The sequence below is a fragment of the Salmo salar genome, chromosome ssa01 (assembly GCF_905237065.1).
Source record: "Salmo salar chromosome ssa01, Ssal_v3.1, whole genome shotgun sequence".
NCBI lineage: Eukaryota > Metazoa > Chordata > Actinopteri > Salmoniformes > Salmonidae > Salmo > Salmo salar.
Window position 1 is genome coordinate 157,062,200 of NC_059442.1, and position 24,325 is coordinate 157,086,524.

Consider the following 24,325-nt stretch of genomic DNA (forward strand, 5'->3'; position numbering starts at 1 on the left):
CTGTGTGCCCGTTGTTCTGGGTTGGTCGTTTGTTTACGCGCCCGTTTGTTTTGGCGTTGACCGTTTTGTGCCGGAAAGAATAAAGGACATTATACCTTACCTCTGCTCTCTGCGCTCCTTAGCTCTGCTCTCTGCGCTCCTAGCTCCTACCACCACTCCTAGTATCCCGTGACAGAAGCATTTGTGTGTAGTGAGTCCACCAGATCAGAGTACTTTTGGGTGTCAGGGTGTCAGGGAAAAGGTATGGGAGTAAAAGTACATATTTTCTTTAGGAATGTAGTGGAGTAAAAGTATAAGTTGTCAAAAATATAAATAGTAAAGTACAGATACCCCCCCAAAACTACTTAAGTAGTACTTCAAAGTATTTTTACTTAGTTACTGCTCTCAGAGAACTAAGTAGTAATGCTAGGTTTTACACAGTTAAATGAAACAAATAACTATTTTTCATAAATAAATGATACATTTGTGACATCAATATTTCAAAAATACAATATTTCAATACAGTAATATGAGATCTGTAAGCTATGTAAAACATTTACATTTTAGTTAATTAGCAGATGATCTTATCCAGAGCGACTTACTATGTATGTATTCATCTTAAGATAGCTAGGTGAGACAACCACATATCACAGTCAATCAAATATACAGGATTTGAACATTCCATTCCAGCTAAACAATGGATATACACTGAGTGTACAAAACATTAAGAATATATTCTATGTCCATGATATAGACTGACCAGGTGAATCCAGATGAAAACTATGATCCCTTATTGATGTCACCTGTTAAATCTACTTCAATCAGTGTAGATGACGGGGAGGAGTCAGGTTAAAGAAGGATTTTTAAGCCATGAGACAATTGAGACATAGATTGTGTATGTGTGACATTCAGAGGGTGAATGGGAAAGACAAAAGATGAAAGTACCTTTGAACAGGGTATTGTAGTAGGTGCCAGTAGCACCAGTTTGAGTGTGCCATGAACTGCAGCGCTGCTGGGTTTTTCACCCTCAACAGTTTCCAGTGTGTATCAATAATGGTCCAACACTCAAAGGACATCCAGCCAACTGGACACAACTGTGGGAATGGAAGCATTGTAGTCAACATGGGCCAGCATCCCTGTGGAATGCTTTTGATACCTTGTAGAGTCCATGCCCTGACGAATTGGGGCTGTTCTGAGGGCAAAAGGGGGTGCAACTCAATATTTGGAAGGTGTTCCTAATGTGTTGTGTATAGCGTTTTGGAAAAAATATGTTTTCATACACTTCTAAAATCCATTAATAAAAAATCTGAGAACAGTAGTATTTACACACACATGAAGGTACCCATAAGCAATCATTTCTGATGAAAAAACACAAATGTGGGGGAAAAAAGGTGGATATAGCGTTTTGGAAGTAAACTCTTAATTTATTCCAGGCTTATTTCTATCACTTGACACTCATCAAATGTTATAAAACTAACCCCCTGTGATTTTCTCTGACATTCAGATAATCCAAGACTGACAGTTAGGTTTCCTGAGTGTGTGTGCGCGTGCGTGCGTGCGTGCGATGCTCTCTTCCAAGGCAACTACTGTCGTATGAGGAGGTTGCGCTCTGTGCTCGCTGCAAATGTGAACGAGAGAGAGAGAGATAGAGAGCGAGGAAGAGGAGAAAAGCAGAGAGAGAGGCAGAGGGGGAGAAAAGGAGAGACAGAGAGGTGTTTTGGTAGAAAAGCTCCATTCTGTCACATGCTGCAACGACAAGCCTGTCTCATCAGCATCCAATGCGCGCTTAAGGGATGAGAATAGCCGAATTGAATGCAGTGGGGGAAATAGGTTTAATATGTGAATAAGGAGTTTAAAAGCAGTATGCGTCCGTAGTGAAGAGGAATAAATAGGAAAACAAGCTCTCTGAGTGTTGGACTGATATCGCATGGGGACATGAACAGTGTGGACCCTGCTTCTACCAAACTGTTGACTTTCAACCAACGGTAAATGAACACATTTCGGTCCGTCAGCTAAGTGTTTGCGACTACTATGACCATATTAGTAGACTTGTGTGTTTGTTGTGTATCTGTTGAATGCAGGTCTCTGGTGTTGTCATATGGCGCTCGTAGTTTAGGCTACTGTCACTGCAGCATTTTTGTATGGAATGAAAAAAAATCCTTCTCGTTCAACAAGCAGCAGAAATAAACAAACTCATTAGGCTTTGGACCTATTCATTCATAGTAAAAGTAAACCATGTAATAATAGTGTTATAAATAGTAACGTATGTTACATAAACATTTGAATGTTAAATGTTTTATGAATGTGTAGGCTCTCCAAATGTTCGCTATTTATGTTGCATTTCTGAGCGACTGCTTGTGAACCATTCTCTCCGTTGCAATGATGTTTGTTTCCCTCTGCAAAACGAGATATTCTAAGCTATTTGAACCTTTGAATCTACAAGTCACCACCAGCCTGAAGTGTCTGAAGCGTTCGACTAGATAGAAGCTACCTGTTATTGGGAGCTTCGGTGCGCAGCCCTTCCACCGTGGCCGCTAATCGATAACACTGTTTCGGGGCATATAGTTGAACGTTGTCAATATTATGAAAGCAACACTGAATTAGTTCGGCTCTGTGAAACGTGTATTGCTGGGGTGGTACTGGTAGGCAATGTCCACGAACAAACACGGAAAAAACATAAATTATTCATCATAATGCTTTTTAGTTCACGGTAGAATGGAGTTGTATGCGCCAGGCAGCGAAGCCCTGAGAGCATGACAGCATAATAATATTAGTGTGCTCGCGCTCAGGAAAACATCAATAGCGATATTGAAATATGTTATCCAAATGAATTGTTATCTGGCTTGCAGACTACCTCAGTTATGATGCGTGTGAGTGCATCATGTTTTAATTTCCAACCACAAGATTTATCAAGTCTAAAACATGCATTCCTCCAGCAAAATAGGACAATATCGCTCTCTCTCTATCTCTCTCTCTCTGCTCCTGTAGGAAACCATTCAGTCAGTGTAAGAATGCAGCTTAATCTGCAGTGACCCAATCCTTCCAGAAGAAAACAACATGATCAGGGTTTCCCCTACCTTGACAGCATATAGAGTCCCACGGTGGAGGTGTCATAATACCCATAAAACCTAGCAGTCAAACGGGGATGGTTCCAATAGTTTTTCCACCATTCATTTTTCCCATAGGGAATTTTAGAAACACTTCAAATAAGGGCTGTGTTTCCTGTAGGCTTACCTTGGCATGATGTTTTAAAAGTCATTTAAATCTCTCTAGGACAAGGTAACTTTTATCAATATATTCGTCTCCATTTACTCTCAGATTTGAAAATGCTAATTAGCATAAACGTAGACATCATGCAAGACTACAAATCCCTGCAAGCTTCTGCACGTCATCTCTAGCTGTCACCTTTGCTAACAGGTATTGTGTCAATTTAAAACTTGTCCAAGACAGTTCAAAGTTCTCATTGAGATCATCATGGCATTTGTAGTTCTTTATGATAGCCATATTAGCAGCTAATTAGCACCTCATTTTGGGGGGGTAAATACAGGCAAATATATTGATAAACCCTTGTCATAGAGAGATTTACACGGTTATCAAAACATCACGCCAGGGTAAGCCTACATGAAACAGCCTTTATTTTAAGGGTTTCTAAAATCCCTTATGGGAAAAATGAATGGTGGAATAACGATTGGGACCATTTCCTTGTTTGACTGCTAGGTTTTATGGGTATTATGACTCATACTGTGGTATTCTGTATGGATGGGATGGGGTTTGACCAGGTGGATGCCAATACTTCAGCATATTTTAAAGTGATCAAACATGTACATTATAGAAATCAATGCTGATGATAATCAGCAGTGTTGATTCAGAAGGTTGGCGTTTATTGTCATGAATCTTGTTCTGGAGGCAGCTCTACAGGGTGGTCACTAGCTGGCACAGTCACAAAGTCATAACATCTGATTTTAAACCTAACCTTAACCACACTGCTAAGCCTAATTCCTAACCCTAACATTAAATGAAGACCAAAAAGCTCATTTTTGTTTTCTTGAATGTTTATGATATAGCCAATTTTGATATTCAGCTGGCCCATCTAGTGGGAACATTTAGGCCAAGATTCATGACAAACGTAAACCTTTGTTGATTCACTTGTCTGCTTACAATAGGCTTTTGAGGTTCAGGAAATAAAACATTTGATAGGTGTTATAAAGCATTTTTCTGTCCCTCAACCTTTAAAGATGCATTCCAGCAATTTTTTTGACCTTGTTGAAAAACAATATCCCAGGTATAAATACAATAATGTACACACACTTAAGGGTAAAAAAGTGCAAATATGTTTTGAGTTCAAACTTCATGGATTAGCCCATTCAAGGAGTTGGTCTGATGGTGCCCTCTGATGTCATCGGCCTCCCCTCTTGCTTGAGGAGCAATAGAGAAGAAAAGAGGAACGCCCCCCCCCATGTGCTGAGTCCTTTCATACCTGGACCACCTACTGAGATGTGTCTTTTGTTAAACACATTTTTTCCCATTTTAATGGAATTATAACACATATATTAATCTATTAAGTTAGCAATTGTTAACCAGCAATTATTTGATATTGATATAAAAATGTCTCCATTGGGCCTTTAGACATGAATAACTCACTAGTAACGTAGCTGACTGTGTTCCACATTGAGGAGCTGGACCTCCTTCCCTCACACACACACACACACACAAAACACTTTAACCCCTACCTGTAACCTCCAAATACCGTTTTATGCTGCACTGCCCAATGTACTGAAAAGCCAAAGATGAGGGGATGGAGGGAACGAGGGACGAGCTTAACCAGAAAGACCCCAGTTGTATTTTTTTCATTAACCTAGAGAGGATAGGTGAAGGGCAATAGGGCGGACTCATCCCTTTATCACCCTCCTCCAGGACACTCCTGTGAGAGGTGAAAGACAGAGGGATGAGAAGAAAGAATAACAAGGCAGTAAATTCCACTATATGAGTTTATTACAGATGGATGGAGAGCGAGAGAGACTGAGAGAAAGAGAGGAGGGGGGAGAATACATTTATCCATAAGCTTGGCCAGGCATAACCAATACTCTAAATTCATCTCCAACGTTGTTCCACTACAGAGAAAGAGAGGGGGGGAGAAAGAGAGTGAGACAGAGATAGGGGAGAGAAAGAGAGGGGGCAGATAGAGAGAGAGAGGGGAGAAAGAGGGGGGAGAGACAGAGAGAGGGGAGCGAGAGGAAGGAAAGAGAAAGGGGGAGAGAGAGAGAGACGTTGGCATATCAACTTAGACATAGTTCACATTATGTTCATATTCACAGATCAACTCTCTCCCATATTGTATTACTATTGTACCACCAACCGGTCATACACACACACACACACACACAATTTCAGACAGATTATCTGTAAGTATACCTAGCAGCACTTTGATGTGTTCCAACAACAGCAGGATGACAGCCCAGCAACATGGACACCATCCAGACTGTGACAGGCTCTCTTTCTCATCTTCCACAGTGTTATACAGGAAGCCTTGCTGTGTCTTTCTAAGCCTCTATATCCACTCATTCTCTGGAAAATATAGTTGTAGGTATACCGGTATGCAATATTTCGGAATCGTCTAACTTTTGAGACCACTTCACTCTAGCTCTGCTCACAAGGGTTTGATGCTTTGTCTTTGCATATACAGTGCATCGTGAAAATATACTTGCACAGTTTTCATATTTTGCTCCCTTAAATTACATCCAAAAAGGAATTACATTGGAAAATACTCTGTTTTCAATTATTGTGGTGGCAGCATCATGTTATGGGTATGCTTTTCACCGGCAGGGACTGGGGAGTTTTTCAGGATCAAAATAAATATAAAAGGAGCAAAACCTGCCTCAGTCTTCTGAATACCTAACCCTGGGATAGAGTTTTACTTTTCACCCCCACTCTTAATATTACTGTCCATCAATTATACCCTGATGAAGACAGCTTAGCTGTTGAAACGTTGGTTATTAAATTATTGCATCTGAGCTCCTAGAGTGTGAGGCTCTCCTTTTCTTTTTCAAGTGTTCTACTCCGCTAGCCAGCACCTCGCCTAAACAGGTGTGTGTTTCTTCCGCCTCCACATCAATGATTCCCAGCCAAATTTACTGAGCTTGAGCAATTTGGACAAAAACAATGGATATATGTTGCCCTAAGAGTTGTGCGGAGGTATAATCTTATTCAAAATGATTTACAGCTGTAATTGCTGCTAAATATGCTCCCACCAAGAATTAACTCTGGGGTGTGAAGACATACGTAATCAAGACATCTTCGTTTAAAATAAAATACAAAATAAAAAATACTTTGAAAATGTGAATTAAATTGAATTGAATGACAAATGAAATGTTAAGGCAGCAAAATGTGAAAACTGCAAGGCGTGTGCAGCCATTCAGTAGGCACAGTAGCTGCTTTACCTGGTGCTTCCGAGTGGAGCAGAAGTCTTTACCTTGTGCTTCCGAGTGGAGCAGAAAATCTTTACCTTGTGCTTCCGAGTGGAGCAGAAGATCTTTACCTTGTGCTTCCGAGTGGAGCAGAAGATCTTTACCTTGTGCTTCCAAGTGGAGCAGAAGATCTTTACCTTGTCCTTCCGAGTGGAGCAGAAGATCTTTACCTTGTGCTTCCGAGTGGAGCAGAAGATCTTTACCTTGTGCTTCCGAGTGGAGCAGAAGATCTTTACCTTGTGCTTCCGAGTGGAGCAGAAGATCTTTACCTTGTGCTTCCGAGTGGAGCAGAAGATCTTTACCTTGTGCTTCCGAGTGGAGCAGAAGATCTTTACCTTGTGCTTCCGAGTGGAGCAGAAGATCTTTACCTTGTGCTTCCGAGTGGAGCAGAAGATCTTTACCTTGTGCTTCCGAGTGGAGCAGAAGATCTTTACCTTGTGCTTCCGAGTGGAGCAGAAGATCTTTACCTTGTGCTTCCGAGTGGAGCAGAAGATCTTTACCTTTGGAAACTATGCTATTGGGAACTGTATGTGAAAACAAATATGATTAAAAGTCAATGGCTTATGGTAGCATCATTTGAGCGGTCAGGTTGGAAAGTCATTTTGGTATAGAGGCGGGGGTGGAGGTGCATTGATGTGGTTCACTATAGTTTCTTTGTGTGGGGGGGGGGGGACACTTTTTGAGGGGGTCGATCAGCTTTAATATTGAAGATTGTAGATCTATCAAATTAATTGTTTGCATCATTTCTAATCTCTCGTATTTTTTAAAATGTTATATACTTTCCCCCCCTACCATCGCTACCCTGATTGGAGTGAACTAACAGACAACAATACTTCTACTGCTACTTACAGCTATTTTCCTCACATGTACGGTACATGTAGTTCAACAATTAAACATATATTCCTAATTTCCTCTTTCTGCAAGTGCTGGATTTTCAGCCACAGCGGCCAATCATTCTGATCTTAACTCCAACCCTCCGATGTCCACAGATTAACCCATCTTTCCCAGTACAATTACATTTAGCTATTTCATTTAGCAAAACAGCCCTCCATATTCCTGTGATGTCTTACGAGGCTCCTGAACTTCCCTATTTGTATTGATATTTCTATTGATATTGCCCTAATAATAAATACTTTACCCCAGAGTATAATGATATTTCCCATTGACTGATCGTGGTTTTTCAGATCCCCTAACAATGCATTTTGCAGGTCCATCTGAACCCTGATATCATGACATAACAACCATTCCTGGACCTGACTCCCAAAGCGAGCCACCGATGGACAGCACCAAAATATATTCTATTGATTGTTTCTGTATGTTCAACACCCCATATATTGAGCTTTTTTTTTTGTAGCAAGTATTTTATATAATGGCTTAAGTTGAAAGAAAAAGATTGATGTGTCAGTTGTTTTCTTTATCAGTTCCTACACTCGATGCAAAGGTAGTGGGGAATCTAAGACCTGCTCCCAACGGTTCCCTTTTGACTTTAAGGGAAACTGATACTTTTTTAGATTTAAGCCATTTATGATTTTTAATGGGTGGCAGACAGACTAATTCTTTCATTTCTTCTTTAAGTAATTGTCTCTTCCAATTTTGTGGCAGAGCCACGATGAGTTGGTTCTAAATGTGTATTGAGCATACAGTACACACTGTTGTTAGTTGCTTGTGTGACATACTTTTACCGTACTTGTTTACAATGTCCTTCATAAATATCATACCCTTGTAAATTCCATCGAATAAAATATTTGTTTCTCTATCAGTACATTGGAGTATTATTTGCTGTAATATTGGATCTGCCTGTTCTTGAGGATGCCATTGGTTGAACAGGTTTAATTGGGCCTGAGATGTGAAGGAGATTCCCCCTGCTCCCTCCCGTAGATCTCAAACAAATTCCTGTAACACTCCTGTGTGTGGGTGAGCAGTCTGCTCTCCCAGGCAGACTCCATCTATCATTGTGGACATAATGCAATCAGGGTCCTCGTCTCAATCAGGACTGGTGCTGCTGCTGCTGGCTAGCTAGCCCTACCACAGAGAGAGAACGATGGAGAGAGAGAGGGTGAGAGAGAGAGGGTGAGAGAGAGGGTGAGAGAGAGAGGGTGAGAGAGAGATGGAGAGAGAGAGAGGGTAAGAGAGAGAGAGGGTGAGGGTGAGAGAGAGATACTATCATAGATACCTAGGAGGAGAGAGAGAGACTATCATAGATACCTAGAAATAGAGAGAGAGACTATCATAGATACCTAGAAGGGGGAGAGGGAGAGAGACTATCATAGATACCTAGAAGGGGGAGAGGGAGAGAGACTATCATAGATACCTAGAAGGGGGAGAGGGAGAGAGACTATCATAGATACCTAGAAGGGGGAGAGGGAGAGAGAGAAATAAAGAAACAGAGAGAGAGAGAGAGACGTAGAGCCGAGTAGCCACCTGTAGGAGTGAGTGAGTGAGTGTGTCAGTCTCCTGATGGAGGAGAGAGAAAGGAGAGACTGACCACCATGCGTCTGTGTTGCAGCTCTGCCTCGGAGGACTTGGGCTGCAGGCGTGGAGACTTCAGCCGAAAACACTATGGCTCCGTCGAGCTGGTGAGTAACCTCCTATTGACATTCTGTTCCCCTCTCTCCCCTTCTATCTCTCCCTCTCCTCCTTTCTCTGTCCTCCTCCTTCTCTCTCTCCCCTTCTATCTCTCCCGCTTCTCCTCCTTTCTCTGTCCTCCTCCTTCTCTCTCTCCCCTTCTATCTCTCCCGCTTCTCCTCCTTTCCCTGTCCTCCTCCTTCTATCTCTCCCCTTCTATCTCTCCCTCTTCTCCTCCTTTCCCTGTCCTCCTCCTTCTATCTCTCCCCTTCTATCTCTCCCGCTTCTCCTCCTTTCTCTGTCCTCCTCCTTCTCTCTCTCCCCTTCTATCTCTCCCTCTTCTCCTCCTTTCTCTGTCCTCCTCCTTCTCTCTCTCCCCTTCTATCTCTCCCGCTTCTCCTCCTTTCTCTGTCCTCCTCCTTCTCTCTCTCCCCTTCTATCTCTCCCTCTTCTCCTCCTTTCTCTGTCCTCCTCCTTCTCTCTCTCCCCTTCTATCTCTCCCGCTTCTCCTTTCCCTGTCCTCCTCCTTCTCTCTCTCCCCTTCTATCTCTCCCTCTTCTCCTCCTTTCCCTGTCCTCCTCCTTCTCTCTCTCCCCTTCTATCTCTCCCTCTTCTCCTTTCCCTGTCCTCCTCCTTCTCTCTCTCCCCTTCTATCTCTCCCTCTTCTCCTCCTTTCTCTGTCCTCCTCCTTCTCTCTCTCCCCTTCTATCTCTCCCTCTTCTCCTCCTTTCTCTGTCCTCCTCCTTCTCTCTCTCCCCTTCTATCTCTCCCTCTTCTCCTCCTTTCTCTGTCCTCCTTCCCTATTTCCCCTCCTATCTTTCCCTCCTCTTCTCCTTTCCATGCCCCCTCCCCTCTCTATCTATCTTCCTCTCCCCTTCAATGGATTGATGGAGGGAGGGTTAAGAGAGAGAGAGAGAGAGAGAGAGAGAGAGAGAGGTGAGTCATGACTGTCTGGGTGTGGTCCATTGGTCCAGTTTAATAGTGCCTAGCACCATGTAGCATGGCTCACAATTACAGATACAGAGAAACATAAACAGCTATGCTCAGGACCACAGATGATGACATCACCTTCTACTGTTATGACATCACCTGCTGCATCTGAAATGGCACGACATTCCCTATAAAATAAGGCCTGTTTAGTGCAGTTCTCTTCTGAAAAGTAGTACACTATTCAGGGCATAGTGTGCCTTTACTCAGACTTTTGTTTACTATACAAACTAACTGTCAAGTTTGTCAAGTTATTATGGTGTTATAATTGCTTATTCTATTAGCCAGCCTTGTGGTTCTGCTGTTATTGAAGTTGTTGAGTCACTGTCATATTGATAGTGTGTGTAGCCTACTGTATATGTTATCACAGCGCAGCGGAGGTTAAAATTAGCCCTTGGCTCTGTGTGTGTGTGTGTGTGTGTGTGTGTGTGTGTGTGTGTGTGTGTGTGTGTGTGTGTGAGAGGCCTGTCTGTGTGTCCGGATAACACCCAGGGGGAGAGGAAGTGGCTAGGGTCCTCTCTTGACTAACTTCCTCCCAGAGACACAGTGGTGGTTTGTCTTGTTAGCGCTAAGCGCTAACGCCCACGCTAGCGCTGCACCGTGTCAGATTAACCCTGAGGAGAAACCACACGCTGCCTATCAGCAGCAGCAGACTGACACAGGACACAATGGGCAGTGTGTGTGTGTAGTATCCAAACACTGCGGTGAGAGAGGAATATGATAAAATACTGGCGTTCTCATGCTGAATACCTGAATATTCAGATTAGAGATGTCACCTAGAACTGTGACATGATTGTTCCAATGTCCTATATGGAACACACTGTAGTGGTGAACTGTTTTATTTCCTATCTGGAACACAGTGGCTGCGTTTAGACAGGAGGCTAAATTCTGATCTGTTTTCCACTAATTGGCCTTTGACCAATCAGATCAGCTCTGAAAAGATCTGATGTAAAAAGATCGGATGTGATTGGTCAAAAGACCAATTAGTGGGAAAGAAAGATCAGAATTGGGCTGCCTGTGTGAACGCAGCCAGAGTAGTGTGGAATTGTTTTAGCAGTGTAATAGTTAACTGTTGGTTCAGTGAGTCTCTTAAGTTTAGAAGTAGGAAATCTGTCCTTGTCACTGTCACTTCTGTTTGCTCCTAGGAGGTTTAGGCCTAGGGTTGTTGATGCTGTAAATCACTATATGACAAATATATTTGTAAAAAGCACTAATCGGTACCAATCGTTACCAATGCCATTTTATTGATTGACAGAAGTTAATAAGTGGGTCCGTCTGCTATGCGCCAGTCCCCTATGCACAAATTGAAACCTGCATAAACCCAGCCCCATGTGACCTAACATTTTAATGTCAGGATCCCACTATGGCTCCACCAATATGTAAATGTAAATGTATGGACGCATGACTGTAAGTTGCTTTGGATAAAAGTTTCTGCTAAATGGCAAATATGATTTATTATATTATCCATTATTACATACCTCCACCTCCTGTCTCTCTATTTCCATCTTAGACTTCTTAGATAGCACATGTGGCCTCCTCCATCCACCCAGCAAGCACACCACTGGAACCAGTCCAGAGATGCTGTTGCATAAGTGTATCCTGTGTGTTTTGGAACGGCGTGTTATAGTATACCTAGGGCGGAACGTTTGACATTCTACCCAGTGTGGAACAGTCTTCCTGGCCTGTACAGTAAAGTGCACTGCATATTATCTGGATCTCTCTGGATCTAGGGCTGAACTTCAAGGGTGTAGAAGCAGCACAGTTTAGAACGTAGCCACATTCTTGACCTGTACTGCAAAGTCTATTGGGCAGAGATGTCCAGTCTGTGTCAAAGAGAATATTATCTCTGTGTCTGTATTGTAGTGCCAGCTATTAGACAGTTTGATCATACGGACCTCACTGCAAGGCCTCCTAGGACCATACACTACTCAGCACTGCTTAGAGAGAGAGACAAAGTTGCATCTCTATATGTGTGTGTGCATGTGTACTTGCGTGTGCGCACTTGTGTTTGTGTGTGTGAATGTGTCTGCGTGCCCGTGTGTGTCGGTGTGTCTCAGCAGACCGTGCGTGGCACTGTGCCTGAGGGCCTCCTCATTACAGGGAGAAGAGAGAGAGACAAATAATGTTTAATCAATACCCACCAGCAGGCAAGACCTGATGAATCAATACCCACCAGCAGGCAGGACCTGATGAATCAATACCCACCAGCAGGCAGGACCTGATGAATCAATACCCACCAGCAGGCAGGACCTGATGAATCAATACCCACCAGCAGGCAGGACCTGATGAATCAATACCCACCAGCAGGCAGGACCTGATGAATCAATACCCACCAGCAAGCAGGACCTGATGAATCAATACCCACCAGCAGGCAGGACCCGATGAATCAATACCCACCAGCAGGCAGGACCCGATGAATCACTACCCACCAGCAGGCAGGACCCGATGAATCACCTGATGAGGACCTGATGACCTGATGAATCAATACCCACCAGCAAGCAGGACCTGATGAATCAATACCCACCAGCAGGCAGGACCTGATGAATCAATACCCACCAGCAAGCAGGACCTGATGAATCAATACCCACCAGCAGGCAGGACCTGATGAATCAATACCCACCAGCAGGCAGGACCTGATGAATCAATACCCACCAGCATGCAGGACCTGATGAATCAATACCCACCAGCAGGCAGAACCTGATGAATCAATACCCACCAGCAGGCAGGACCTGATGAATCAATACCCACCAGCAGGCAGGACCTGATGAATCAATACCCACCAGCAAGCAGGACCTGATGAATCAATACCCACCAGCAAGCAGGACCTGATGAATCAATACCCACCAGCAGGCAGGACCCGATGAATCACTACCCACCAGCAGGCAGGACCCGATGAATCACTACCCACCAGCAGGCAGGACCCGATGAATCACCTGATGAGGACCTGATGACCTGATGAATCAATACCCACCAGCAAGCAGGACCTGATGAATCAATACCCACCAGCAGGCAGGACCTGATGAATCAATACCCACCAGCAAGCAGGACCTGATGAATCAATACCCACCAGCAGGCAGGACCTGATGAATCAATACCCACCAGCAGGCAGGACCTGATGAATCAATACCCACCAGCATGCAGGACCTGATGAATCAATACCCACCAGCAGGCAGGACCTGATGAATCATTCACACAACAATGAACGTATGCCCACACAAACACGCAGAGAGAGAGAGAACGAGAGAGAGTTACTTTCCAGGTTTGAAAAGCCAATACTGTTTTTGTGGGATGGGGAGGCATAGCGGTAGGGGAGGCAGGGCGTTAGGGGCAGCAGGGCGGTAGGGGAGGCAGGGTGGTGGAGGAGGCAGGGCGGTAGGGGCAGCAGGGCGGTAGAGGAGGCAGGGTGGTGGAGGAGGCAGGGCGTTAGGGGCAGCAGGGCGGTAGGGGAGGCAGGGTGGTGGAGGAGGCAGGGCGTTAGGGGCAGCAGGGCGGTAGGGGAGGCAGGGTGGTGGAGGAGGCAGGGCGGTAGGGGAGGCAGGGCGGTGGAGGAGGCAGGGCGGTAGGGGCAGCAGGGCGGTAGAGGAGGCAGGGTGGTGGAGGAGGCAGGGCGTTAGGGGCAGCAGGGCGGTAGGGGAGGCAGGGTGGTGGAGGAGGCAGGGCGGTAGGGGCAGCAGGGCGGTAGAGGAGGCAGGGTGGTGGAGGAGGCAGGGCGTTAGGGGCAGCAGGGCGGTAGAGGAGGCAGGGCGGTAGGGGAGGCAGGGCGTTAGGGGCAGCAGGGCGGTAGAGGAGGCAGGGCGGTAGGGGAGGCAGGGCGTTAGGGGCAGCACGGCGGTAGGGGAGGCAGGGCGTTAGGGGCAGCAGGGCGGTAGAGGAGGCAGGGCGGTAGAGGAGGCAGGGTGGTAGGGGAGGCAGGGCGTTAGGGGCAGCACGGCGGTAGGGGAGGCAGGGCGTTAGGGGCAGCAGGGCGGTAGAGGAGGCAGGGCGGTAGAGGAGGCAGGGTGGTAGGGGAGGCAGGGCGTTAGGGGCAGCACGGCGGTAGAGGAGGCAGGGCGTTAGGGGCAGCACGGCAGAAGGGGAGGCAGGGCGTTAGGGGCAGCAGGGCGGTAGGGGAGGCAGGTTGGTAGTGGAGGCAGGGTGGTAGTGGAGGCAGGGCGGTAGTGGAGGCAGGGCGGTAGTGGAGGCAGGGCGTTAGGGGCAGCAGGGCGGTAGGGGAGGCAGGGTGGTGGAGGAGGCAGGGCGGTAGGGGCAGCAGGGCGGTAGAGGAGGCAGGGTGGTGGAGGAGGCAGGGCGTTAGGGGCAGCAGGGCGGTAGGGGAGGCAGGGTGGTAGTGGAGGCAGGGAGTTAGGGGCAGCAGGGCGGTAGGGGAGGCAGGGTGGTGGAGGAGGCAGGGCGGTAGGGGAGGCAGGGCGGTAGGGGAGGCAGGGCGTTAGGGGCAGCAGGGCGGTAGGGGAGGCAGGGCGTTAGGGGCAGCAGGGCGGTAGAGGAGGCAGGGCGATAGGGGAGGCAGGGCGTTAGGGGAGGCAGGGCGTTAGGGGCAGCACGGCGGTAGGGGAGGCAGGGCGTTAGGGGCAGCAGGGCGGTAGAGGAGGCAGGGCGGTAGGGGAGGCAGGGCGTTAGGGGCAGCACGGCGGTAGGGGAGGCAGGGCGTTAGGGGCAGCAGGGCGGTAGAGGAGGCAGGGCGGTAGAGGAGGCAGGGTGGTAGGGGAGGCAGGGCGTTAGGGGCAGCACGGCGGTAGGGGAGGCAGGGCGTTAGGGGCAGCAGGGCGGTAGAGGAGGCAGGGTGGTAGGGGAGGCAGGGCGTTAGGGGCAGCACGGCGGTAGGGGAGGCAGGGCGGTAGGGGAGGCAGGGCGTTAGGGGCAGCAGGGCGGTAGAGGAGGCAGGGCGGTAGGGGAGGCAGGGCGTTAGGGGCAGCACGGCGGTAGGGGAGGCAGGGCGTTAGGGGCAGCAGGGCGGTAGAGGAGGCAGGGGCGGTAGAGGAGGCAGGGTGGTAGGGGAGGCAGGGCGTTAGGGGCAGCACGGCGGTAGGGGAGGCAGGGCGTTAGGGGCAGCAGGGCGGTAGAGGAGGCAGGGAGGTAGAGGAGGCAGGGTGGTAGGGGAGGCAGGGCGTTAGGGGCAGCACGGCGGTAGAGGAGGCAGGGCGTTAGGGGCAGCACGGCAGAAGGGGAGGCAGGGCGTTAGGGGCAGCAGGGCGGTAGGGGAGGCAGGTTGGTAGTGGAGGCAGGGTGGTAGTGGAGGCAGGGCGGTAGTGGAGGCAGGGCGGTAGTGGAGGCAGGGCGTTAGGGGCAGCACGTCGTAGTGGAGGCAGGGCGGTAGTGGAGGCAGGGCGGTAGGGGAGGCAGGGCGGTAGAGGAGGCAGGGGCGGTAGGGGAGGCAGGGAGGTAGGGGAGGCAGGGAGGTAGGGGAGGCAGGGTGGTAGGGGAGGCAGGGTGGTAGGGGAGGCAGGGAGGTAGGGGAGGCAGGGAGGCAGGGAGGTAGGGGAGGCAGGGAGGTAGGGGAGGCAGGGAGGCAGGGAGGTAGGGGAGGCAGGGTGGTAGGGGAGGCAGGGTGGTAGGGGAAGCAGGGTGGTAGGGGAGGAGGGAGGTAGGGGAGGCAGGCAGGTAGGGGAGGCAGGGAGGTAGGGGAGGCAGGGAGGTAGGGGAGGCAGGGTGGTAGGGGAGGCAGGGAGGTAGGGGAGGCGGGGTGGTAGGGGAGGCGGGGTGGTAGGGGAGGCGGGGCGGTAGGGGAGGCGGGAGGCAGGGTGGTAGGGGAAGCAGGGTGGTAGGGGAGGAGGGAGGTAGGGGAGGCAGGGAGGTAGGGGAGGCAGGGAGGTAGGGGAGGCAGGGTGGTAGGGGAGGCAGGAGGTAGGGGGAGGCAGGGAGGTAGGGGAGGCAGCGTGGTAGGGGAGGCAGGGAGGTAGGGGAGGCAGGGTGGTAGGGGAGGCAGGGAGGTTAGGGGAGGCAGGGTGGTAGGGGAGGCAGGGAGGTAGGGGAGGCAGGGAGGTAGGGGAGGCAGGGTGGTAGGGGAGGCAGGGAGGCAGGGAGGTAGGGGAGGCAGGGAGGTAGTGGAGGCATGGTGGTAGGGGAGGCAGGGGTGGTAGGGGAGGCAGGGAGGTAGGGGAGGCAGGGTGGTAGGGGAGGCAGGAGGTAGGGGGAGGCAGGGAGGTAGGGGAGGCAGCGTGGTAGGGGGAGGCAGGGAGGTAGGGGAGGCAGGGAGGTTAGGGGAGGCAGGGTGGTAGGGGAGGCAGGGAGGTAGGGGAGGCAGGGAGGTAGGGGAGGCAGGGTGGTAGGGGAGGCAGGGAGGCAGGGAGGTAGGGGAGGCAGGGAGGTAGTGGAGGCATGGTGGTAGGGGAGGCAGGGTGGTAGGGGAGGCAGGGAGGTAGGGGAGGCAGGGAGGTAGTGGAGGCAGGGAGGTAGGGGAGGCAGGGTGGTAGGGGAGGCAGGGAGGTAGTGGAGGCAGGGCGGTAGTGGAGGCAGGGCGGTAGGGAGGCAGGGCGTTAGGGGCAGCACGTCGTAGTGGAGGCAGGGCGGTAGTGGAGGCAGGGCGGTAGGGGAGGCAGGAAATACACACCCTGTCAAGGTGTGTATTTCTGTATAAAATGCTATTAACTTAATTTGATGTCAATTGCATCTGTGATGGTTTAATCAAAGGCTGTCAGGTTTGGGTGACATCACTTTAATGGTCGCTTGTTTGGCTTTATTGTACATCACACAATCAGGCTTTGCATTACTTTGAATGGAATTGCTGCTGACAGACAGAAGAATAAAGAGAAAGAGTTAGAGGAAGGAGAGGGTAGGAGTCTATGTAAGTCTGTGTGTATGTGTCTGCGTGCATGTGCGTACGTGTCTCTGTGTATGTAAAATAACTTATTGGTTTAAGTGTATGTGTGTGTGTATGTTAGGCTCTCACCAGCCTTAATGAAGGGGTTCAGTTTGAGCCAGACCCAGTCATTCATGTAAAGAAAACATTTAGAAACATCCCTTCACACTCATTACTGACTGTTTTCTGCTTTCTATTTAAATCTATATATTTAGATTGTTTATTTCACCAGCTTTCTAAATGCAAAGTAAATAAATTCATGTTAAAATAACACACACACACACACACACACACACACACACACACACAAACACACACACACACACACACACACACACACACACACACACACACACACACACACACACACACACACACACACACACACACACACACACCTCAGCTGGAAGGGAATGAGATGTGACAAGGCAGGCTGTGACATAAACAGAGGGCGACAGCTTTGGAGTGAAGCCGTCCTCTCTTCAGCATCCACCATGTGATTCTGGCTAACTGCGCCCTTCAGTGAGGCCACTCTCAGCCCGTCACCCCTCAATCCCTCCCTAACCTTCTCATCCCCCTCTCCCTAGAATGTTTTCAAGACTAGAACTCCACCCCCTTTACACTCTCTGTCCTGTCTGTCAGCCCACATAGGGCTCCCATTATCCCCCCATGCCATACTTACAGAATCATATCATAAACACACACACACACACACACACACACACACACACACACACACATACACACACACACACACACACACACACACATACAGACTAACACACACACACACACAGACAGACACACACATTAACACTGTATGTGTATGTGGCCTTTCTTGCCAGCGTGGAATGGTTATCTAGTTAGCTGTGTTTACGCTAGTAGCATGCACCGGCAGAACAGAGAGGCTACGTCTGGTAAGACGAGGGGTGGGGGTGTGTGTCTATTTGTCAATAACAGCTGGTGCGTGATGTCTAATATTAAAGAAGTCTCGAGTTATTGCTCGCCTGAGGTAGAGTACCTTATGATAAGCTGTAGACCACACTATCTTCCAAGAGAGATCTCATCTATATAATTCGTAGCTGTCTATTTACCACCACAGAACGAAGCTGGCACTAAGACCGCTCTCACCCAGAAGCGGTGCTCCTATTGGCCGGGGACTTTAAATTAGGCAAACTTAAATCAGTTTTACCAAATTTTTACCAGCATGCCACACACAGAGATGCATATAAAGCTCTCCCCTGCCCTCCATTTGGCAAATCTGACTATAATGATATCACCCTGATTCCTGCTTACAAGCAAAAACTAAAGCAGGAAGTACCAGTGACTTGCTCAATACGGAAGTGGTCGGATGACGCAGATGCTACACTACAGGACTGTTTTGCTAGCACAGACTGGAATATGTTCCGGGATTCATCCAGTGGCATTGAGGAGTACACAACCTCAGTCATCGGCTTCATCAATGAGTGCATCGACGATGTCGTCCCCACAGTGACCGTACGTACATATCCCAACCAGAAGCCATGGATTACAGGCAACATCCGCATCAAGCTAAAGGCTAGAGCTGCCGCTTTCAAGGAGCGGGAGACTAATCCGGACGCTATAACAAATCCTGCTATGCCCTCAGACGAACCATCAAACAAACAAAGCGTCAATGCAGGATTAAGATTGAATCCTACTACACCGGCTCTGACGCTTGTCGGATGTGGCAGGGCTTGAAAACTATTACGGACTACAAAGGGAAACCCAGACGTGAGCTGCCCAGTAACGCGAGCCTACCAGATGAGCTAAATGCCTTTTATGCTCGCTTCGAGGCAAGCAACACTGTAACATGCACAAGAGCACCAGCTGTTCTGGATGACTGTGTGATAATGCTCTCGGTAGCCGATGTGAACAAAACCTTTAAACAGGTCAACATTCACAAAGCCACTGGGCCAGACGGATTACCAGGACGTGTACTCAAAGCATGCACGGACCAACTGTCAAGTGTCTTCACTGACATTTTCAACCTCTCCCTGACCGAGTCTGTAATACCTACATGTTTCAAGCAGAACACCATAGGCCCTGTGCCCAAGGAAGTGAAGGTAACCTGCCTAAATGATTACCGCCCTGTAGCGCTCATGTCGGTAGCCATGAAGTGCTTTGAAAGGCTGGTCATGGCTCACATCAACAGCATCCTCCCGGACACCCTAGACCCACTCCAATTCACATACCGCCCCAACAGATCCACAGATGACGCATCTCAATCGTACTACACACTGCCCTTTCCCACCTGGACAAATGGAACACCTATGTGAGAATGCTGTTTATTGACTACAGCTCAGCGTTCAACACCATAGTTCCCACAAAGCTCATCACTAAGCTAAGGACACTGGGACTAAACACCTCCCTCTGCAACTGGATCCTGGACTTCCTGACGGGCCACCCCCATGTGGTAAGAGTAGGCAACAACACGTCTGCCACGCTGATCCTTAACACTGGGACCCCTCAGGGGTGTGTACTTAGTCCCCTCCTGTACTCTCTGTTCACCCACAACTGCATGGCCAAACACGACTCCAACACCATCATTAAGTTTGCTGACAACACGACAGTGGTAGGCCTGATCACGACAACGATGAGACGGCCTATAGAGAGGAGGTCAGAGAACTGGCAGTGTGGTGCCAGGACAACAACCTCTCCCTCAATGTGAGCAAGACAAAGGAGCTGATCGTGGACTACATTTACATTTACATTTTAGTCATTTAGTAGACGCTCTTATCCAGAGCGACTTACAGTAATGAATACATACATTTCATTTCATGCATTTTTGTTGTTGTTGTCCACATCACCAACAAACTATCATGGTCCAAACACACCAAGAAAGTCGTGAAGAGAGCACGACAAAACCTTTTCCTACTCAGGAGACTGAAAAGATTTGGCATGGGTCCCCAGATCCTCAAAAGGTTCTACAGCTGCACCATTGAGAGCATCCTGACTGGTTGCATCAATGCCTGGTATGGCATCTGCTCGGCATCTGACCGTAAGGCGCTACAGAGGGTAGTACATACGGCTCAGTACATCACTGGAGCCAAACTTCCTGCCATCCAGGACGTACCTACATGTACAAAGTACCTCAACTAACCTGTACCCCCGCACATTGACTCGGTATTGGTACTCCCTGTATAGAGCCTTGTTATTCTTATTCTTATTGTGTTACTTTCATTTATTTTTTTTACTTTAGTTTACTTGGTAAATATTTTCTTAACTCTTCTTGAACTGCACTGTTGGTTAAGGGCTTGTAAGTAAGTGTTCAACGGTAAGGTCTACACTTGTTGTACTCGGCGCATGTGACAAATAAAGTTTGATTTGATTTGTATTGGTGACATCACCTGCTCTGATACCTAGAAGTAGTTGTTTCCCATGCCAAGGGCCATGGCTTTTGTGGTGACGCGTAACGTTGCTTTGATTGTGAAGTTATTGTTGGGAACAAAACATTGCTATTATGCTAGGGCTAATATGCTATTATAGCACTTACCAAACTGGGTATGAACACACGACAGGTAGTCCAATGATAACGGTCGCTAGGCCATTCATTCCCTCTAACCTTACATTCATCATGCATTTAGCTTATCTTGGCCACTTTTATTGACTGTTAGTTGGGACTATAGTACAATAACAACAGACAAACGGAGTCAGAAAACAGTTGGTAAAGACATCTTTCTATTGCTTTGGTTTGTCGCGGATGAATGTTGTCACTGATGCCAATATTAAGGTTTGGTTTGTTGTCAATGTCAATTGATTCCATCAAAATGTAATTTGGGTTGTTTACTGTAGCTAATGCTAACCATAGTCAGTGGTGTAAAGTACTTAAGTAAAAATAATTGAAAGTGCTATTTAAGTAGTTTTCTGCAGTATATGTACTTTACTATTTATATTTTTGACAATGTTTACTTTTACTCCACTACATTCCTAAAGAAAATATGTACTTTTTACTCCCATACATTTTCCCTGACACCAAAAAGTTACTTTTCGAATGCTCAGGCAGGACAGAATTATGGTCCAATTCATGCATTGTCATCCCTACTGCCTCTGATCTGGCGGACTCACTAAACACAAACACTGAGTTTGTAAATGATGTCTGAGTGTTGGGGTGTGCCCCGCTCTGTCCCCAAAGAAGAAATAACATGGTGCTGTGTGGTTTGCTTCATATAAGGAATTTGATGTATAGCATTTACTAGAATGTTTTACTTTTACTCAAATATGAATATGTAGTACTTTTCCCACCACTGACCATGTTGTTTTTCAAGGTGACTCTGCGTATTTAGAGACCTGCCTCTTGTGTTTACCTAAAGGCTGTTTTATCCCTGTGGACATAAATAAAGTTGTATTGAATTGAATGTTTGCTGTGCTGGAGTTCAAACATTACTCTGTCATCCAGTTAGAGGGATAAACAATGGCCCATGGTGGTCCAAGAACTACTGTACCACACACACACACACTTTTTATGTATTTATTTGTATTTAACCTTTATTTATCTAGGCAAGTCAGTTAAGAATAAATTATTATTTACAATGACGGCCTACCAGTTCTGACATCACACCATCTTTCTCAATCTCTCTCTATGTGATCTCCAGGCTCGCCTGAAGCGCGTGCCCACACACAAGGCACCTCAGGCAGCCACAGCCTCCCAGAACGGCCCTCATGCGTTCTAAGGCCTACTGCTCCAAAACATCACTATTGGAGCCATTCGAGCTTAGACCAGGGTTCCCCAATAAGGTTTCTGAGCTAAATAAATAAATACAAAGAAAAATATACAGGTTTAGACACACCTACTCATTCCAGAGTTTTTCTTTATTTTTACTATTTTCTACATTGTAGTGAAGACATCAAAACTATGAAATAACACATGGAATCATGTAGTAACCAGAAAAGTGTTAAACAAATCCAAATATATTTTATATTTGAAATTTTTCAAAGTAGCCACCCTTTACCTTGATGACAGCTTTGCACACTTTTGGCATTCTCTCAACCAGCTTCATGAGGTAGTCACCTGGAATGCATTTCAATTAACAGGTGTGCCTTGTTCATTTGTGGGGTATTTTGTGTGGTATTTTGCCCAAAATATAATTTAAGGTGCTACAAAGCTTTTTTAATTTTTACTTTTTTTACTCAAGTGCAAGTGCTATCATTCTTTAAATCCTTTTTTTTCATAGTATAGTTTAATTCGATTTTTAGTTAGTTTAGTCACATGATTTGGGGTGTCAGGTAGCCTAGTGGTTAGAGCGTTGGACTAGTAACCGAGCTTGCAAGATCGAATCCCCGAGCTGTCAAGGCAAAAATCTGTCCTTCTGCCCCTGAACAAGGCAGTTAACCCACTGTTCCTAAAATGTGTTCTTAACTGACTTGCCTAATTAAATCAAGGTAAAATAAAAATAAATAAAAAAATTCTCAATTTGCAGTACGTTTGCCAATTGGTTGTGCTGCCAGACTCATTTGCCATACCTTTGCCTCATCCCTCTCAACCATACAATTTTTTAATTCCTCATCAATGAACAGTTTTTACAGTCATTTTCTTAATGGGTGCGTGCTTATTAGTAACTGGAATAAGCAATTTCATAAATGTGTCAAGTGCAGCGTCTGGTTTCTCCTCATTACACACCACAGACAGCAAATATTCTTTACATCATCAACATAAGAATCACTACAAAACTTCTTGTATGACCTCTTATACACTATATTAGGCTCAGCCTTTGGAACTTTGGTTTTCCTAGATATGGCCACTATATTGTGATCACTACATCCAATGGATTTGGATACTGCTTCAAGGCAAATGTCTGCCGCATTAGTAAAGATGTGATCAATACATGTTGATGATTTAATTCCTGTGCTGTTTGTAACTACCCTGGTAGGTTGATTGATAACCTGAACCTAAGTTGCAGGCATTGGTTACAGTTTGAAGTTTTTTCTTGAGTGGGCAGCTTGATGAAAGCAAGTCAATATTTAAATCACCCAGAAAATATACCTCTCTGTTGATATCACATACATTATCAAGCATTTCACACATATTATCCAGATATTGAATGTTAGCACTTGGTGGTCTATAGCAGCTTCCCACAAGAATGGGCTTTAGGTGAGGCAGATGGACCTGTAGCCATATTAACATGAGATCCTCTCTAAGCTTTACAGGAATGTGGTTCTGAATATAGACCGCAACACCACCCCCATTGGCATTTCTGTATTTTCGGGAGATGTTATAACCATGCATTGCTACCACTGTATTATTTAATTGAATTTCAGAGATAGTCAGAATATGAATGTCATTTGTTTACAAGCAAGTTATTGACTTCATGAACCTTGTTCAATGCAACATGCAACAATTTCAATGATTTTACTGAGTTACAGTTCATAAAACAAAGTCAGTCAATTGAAATAAATTCATTAGGCCCTAGTCTATGGATTTCACATGACTGGGCATGGGTGCAGACATGCGTGGGCCTGGGAGGGCATAGGCCCACACATTGGGGAGCCAATTCCAGCCAATCAGAATTAGTTTTTCCCCACAAAAAGGCTAGCGTGGTTACGTGGTCTGCTGTTGTGAGGTCGGTTGGATGTACTGCCAAATTCTCTAAAACGATGTTGGAGGCGGCTTATGGTAGAGAAATGAACAATAAATTCTCTGGCAACAACTCTGGTGGGCATTCCTGCAGTCAGCATGCCAATTACGTCTTCCTTCAAAACGTGAGACATCTGTGGCATTGTGTTGTGTGACAAAACTGCACATTTTAGAGTGGCCTTTTATTGTCCCCAGCACAAGGTGCATCTGTGTAATGATCATGCTGTTTAATCAGCTTCTTGATGTGCCACAGCTTTCAGGTGGATGGATTATCTTGGCGAAGGAGAAGTGCTCACTAACAGGGATGTAAACAAATTTGTGCACATTTGAGAGAAATAAGCTTTGTGTGTATGGAACATTTCTGGGATCTCTCACACTCTCTCACATTCTCTCCAACATTTTCTCTCATTCTCTCTCTCTCTCTATATATATATGTGTATATGTGTATATATATATCCCTCCCTCTCTATCTCTCTCTCCCTCTCTCTCTCTTTCCCTCCCTCCTATGACCCATGAGTGTGCATAAACAGTCTCTCTGATGAGATCAAGTATCTATCAGCAGTCACAAAGGCATTGAATTATTATCTCCCCCCCTCCCATCCTCTCTCCCTCTTATCTCCCCCTCTGCTTCTTATCTCCCCCTTCCCCCACTCTCTCACCCTTTCCCCTCCCTCCCTCCCCCTCCATCTCTATCAAAACTGCAGTCCTCTCCTCTCTCCTGCGGGCCTCAGGGGAAATCACAGCCCCTTTTAGTACGCTGAGGGCTCAATTGTGTTTGTGAAATGTTTGAGCCGCAACAAAATGGGAACTATTTAAGATGTGTACTGTGTGTAATTGTGTGTGTGTCTTATCCAGGCAGGCTATCAATAAACTTTGGGGTTACCACGCTCACCCATGGGGTTACCACCCTCACCCATGGGGTTACCACCCTCACCCATGGGG

The 24,325-nt window shown here is 46.9% G+C and overlaps 1 protein-coding gene across 6 annotated transcripts in view; it reads left to right on the forward strand.

Moving 5' to 3' along the window:
- Positions 1 to 24,325, forward strand: part of garnl3 (GTPase activating Rap/RanGAP domain like 3) — a 261,207-nt gene that overhangs the window by 46,955 nt on the left and 189,927 nt on the right. For 4 of the 6 annotated variants that reach the window (XM_045692975.1, XM_045692952.1, XM_045692967.1 and 1 more), the window contains exon 2: positions 8,950 to 9,019. In XM_045692975.1, the coding sequence (XP_045548931.1) occupies positions 8,950 to 9,019 (70 nt within the window). Of the gene's footprint in view, positions 1 to 1,605; positions 1,983 to 8,949; positions 9,020 to 24,325 lie in introns of those variants that run through there. The other 2 variants (XM_045692965.1, XM_045692972.1) reach the window with 2 other exon arrangements.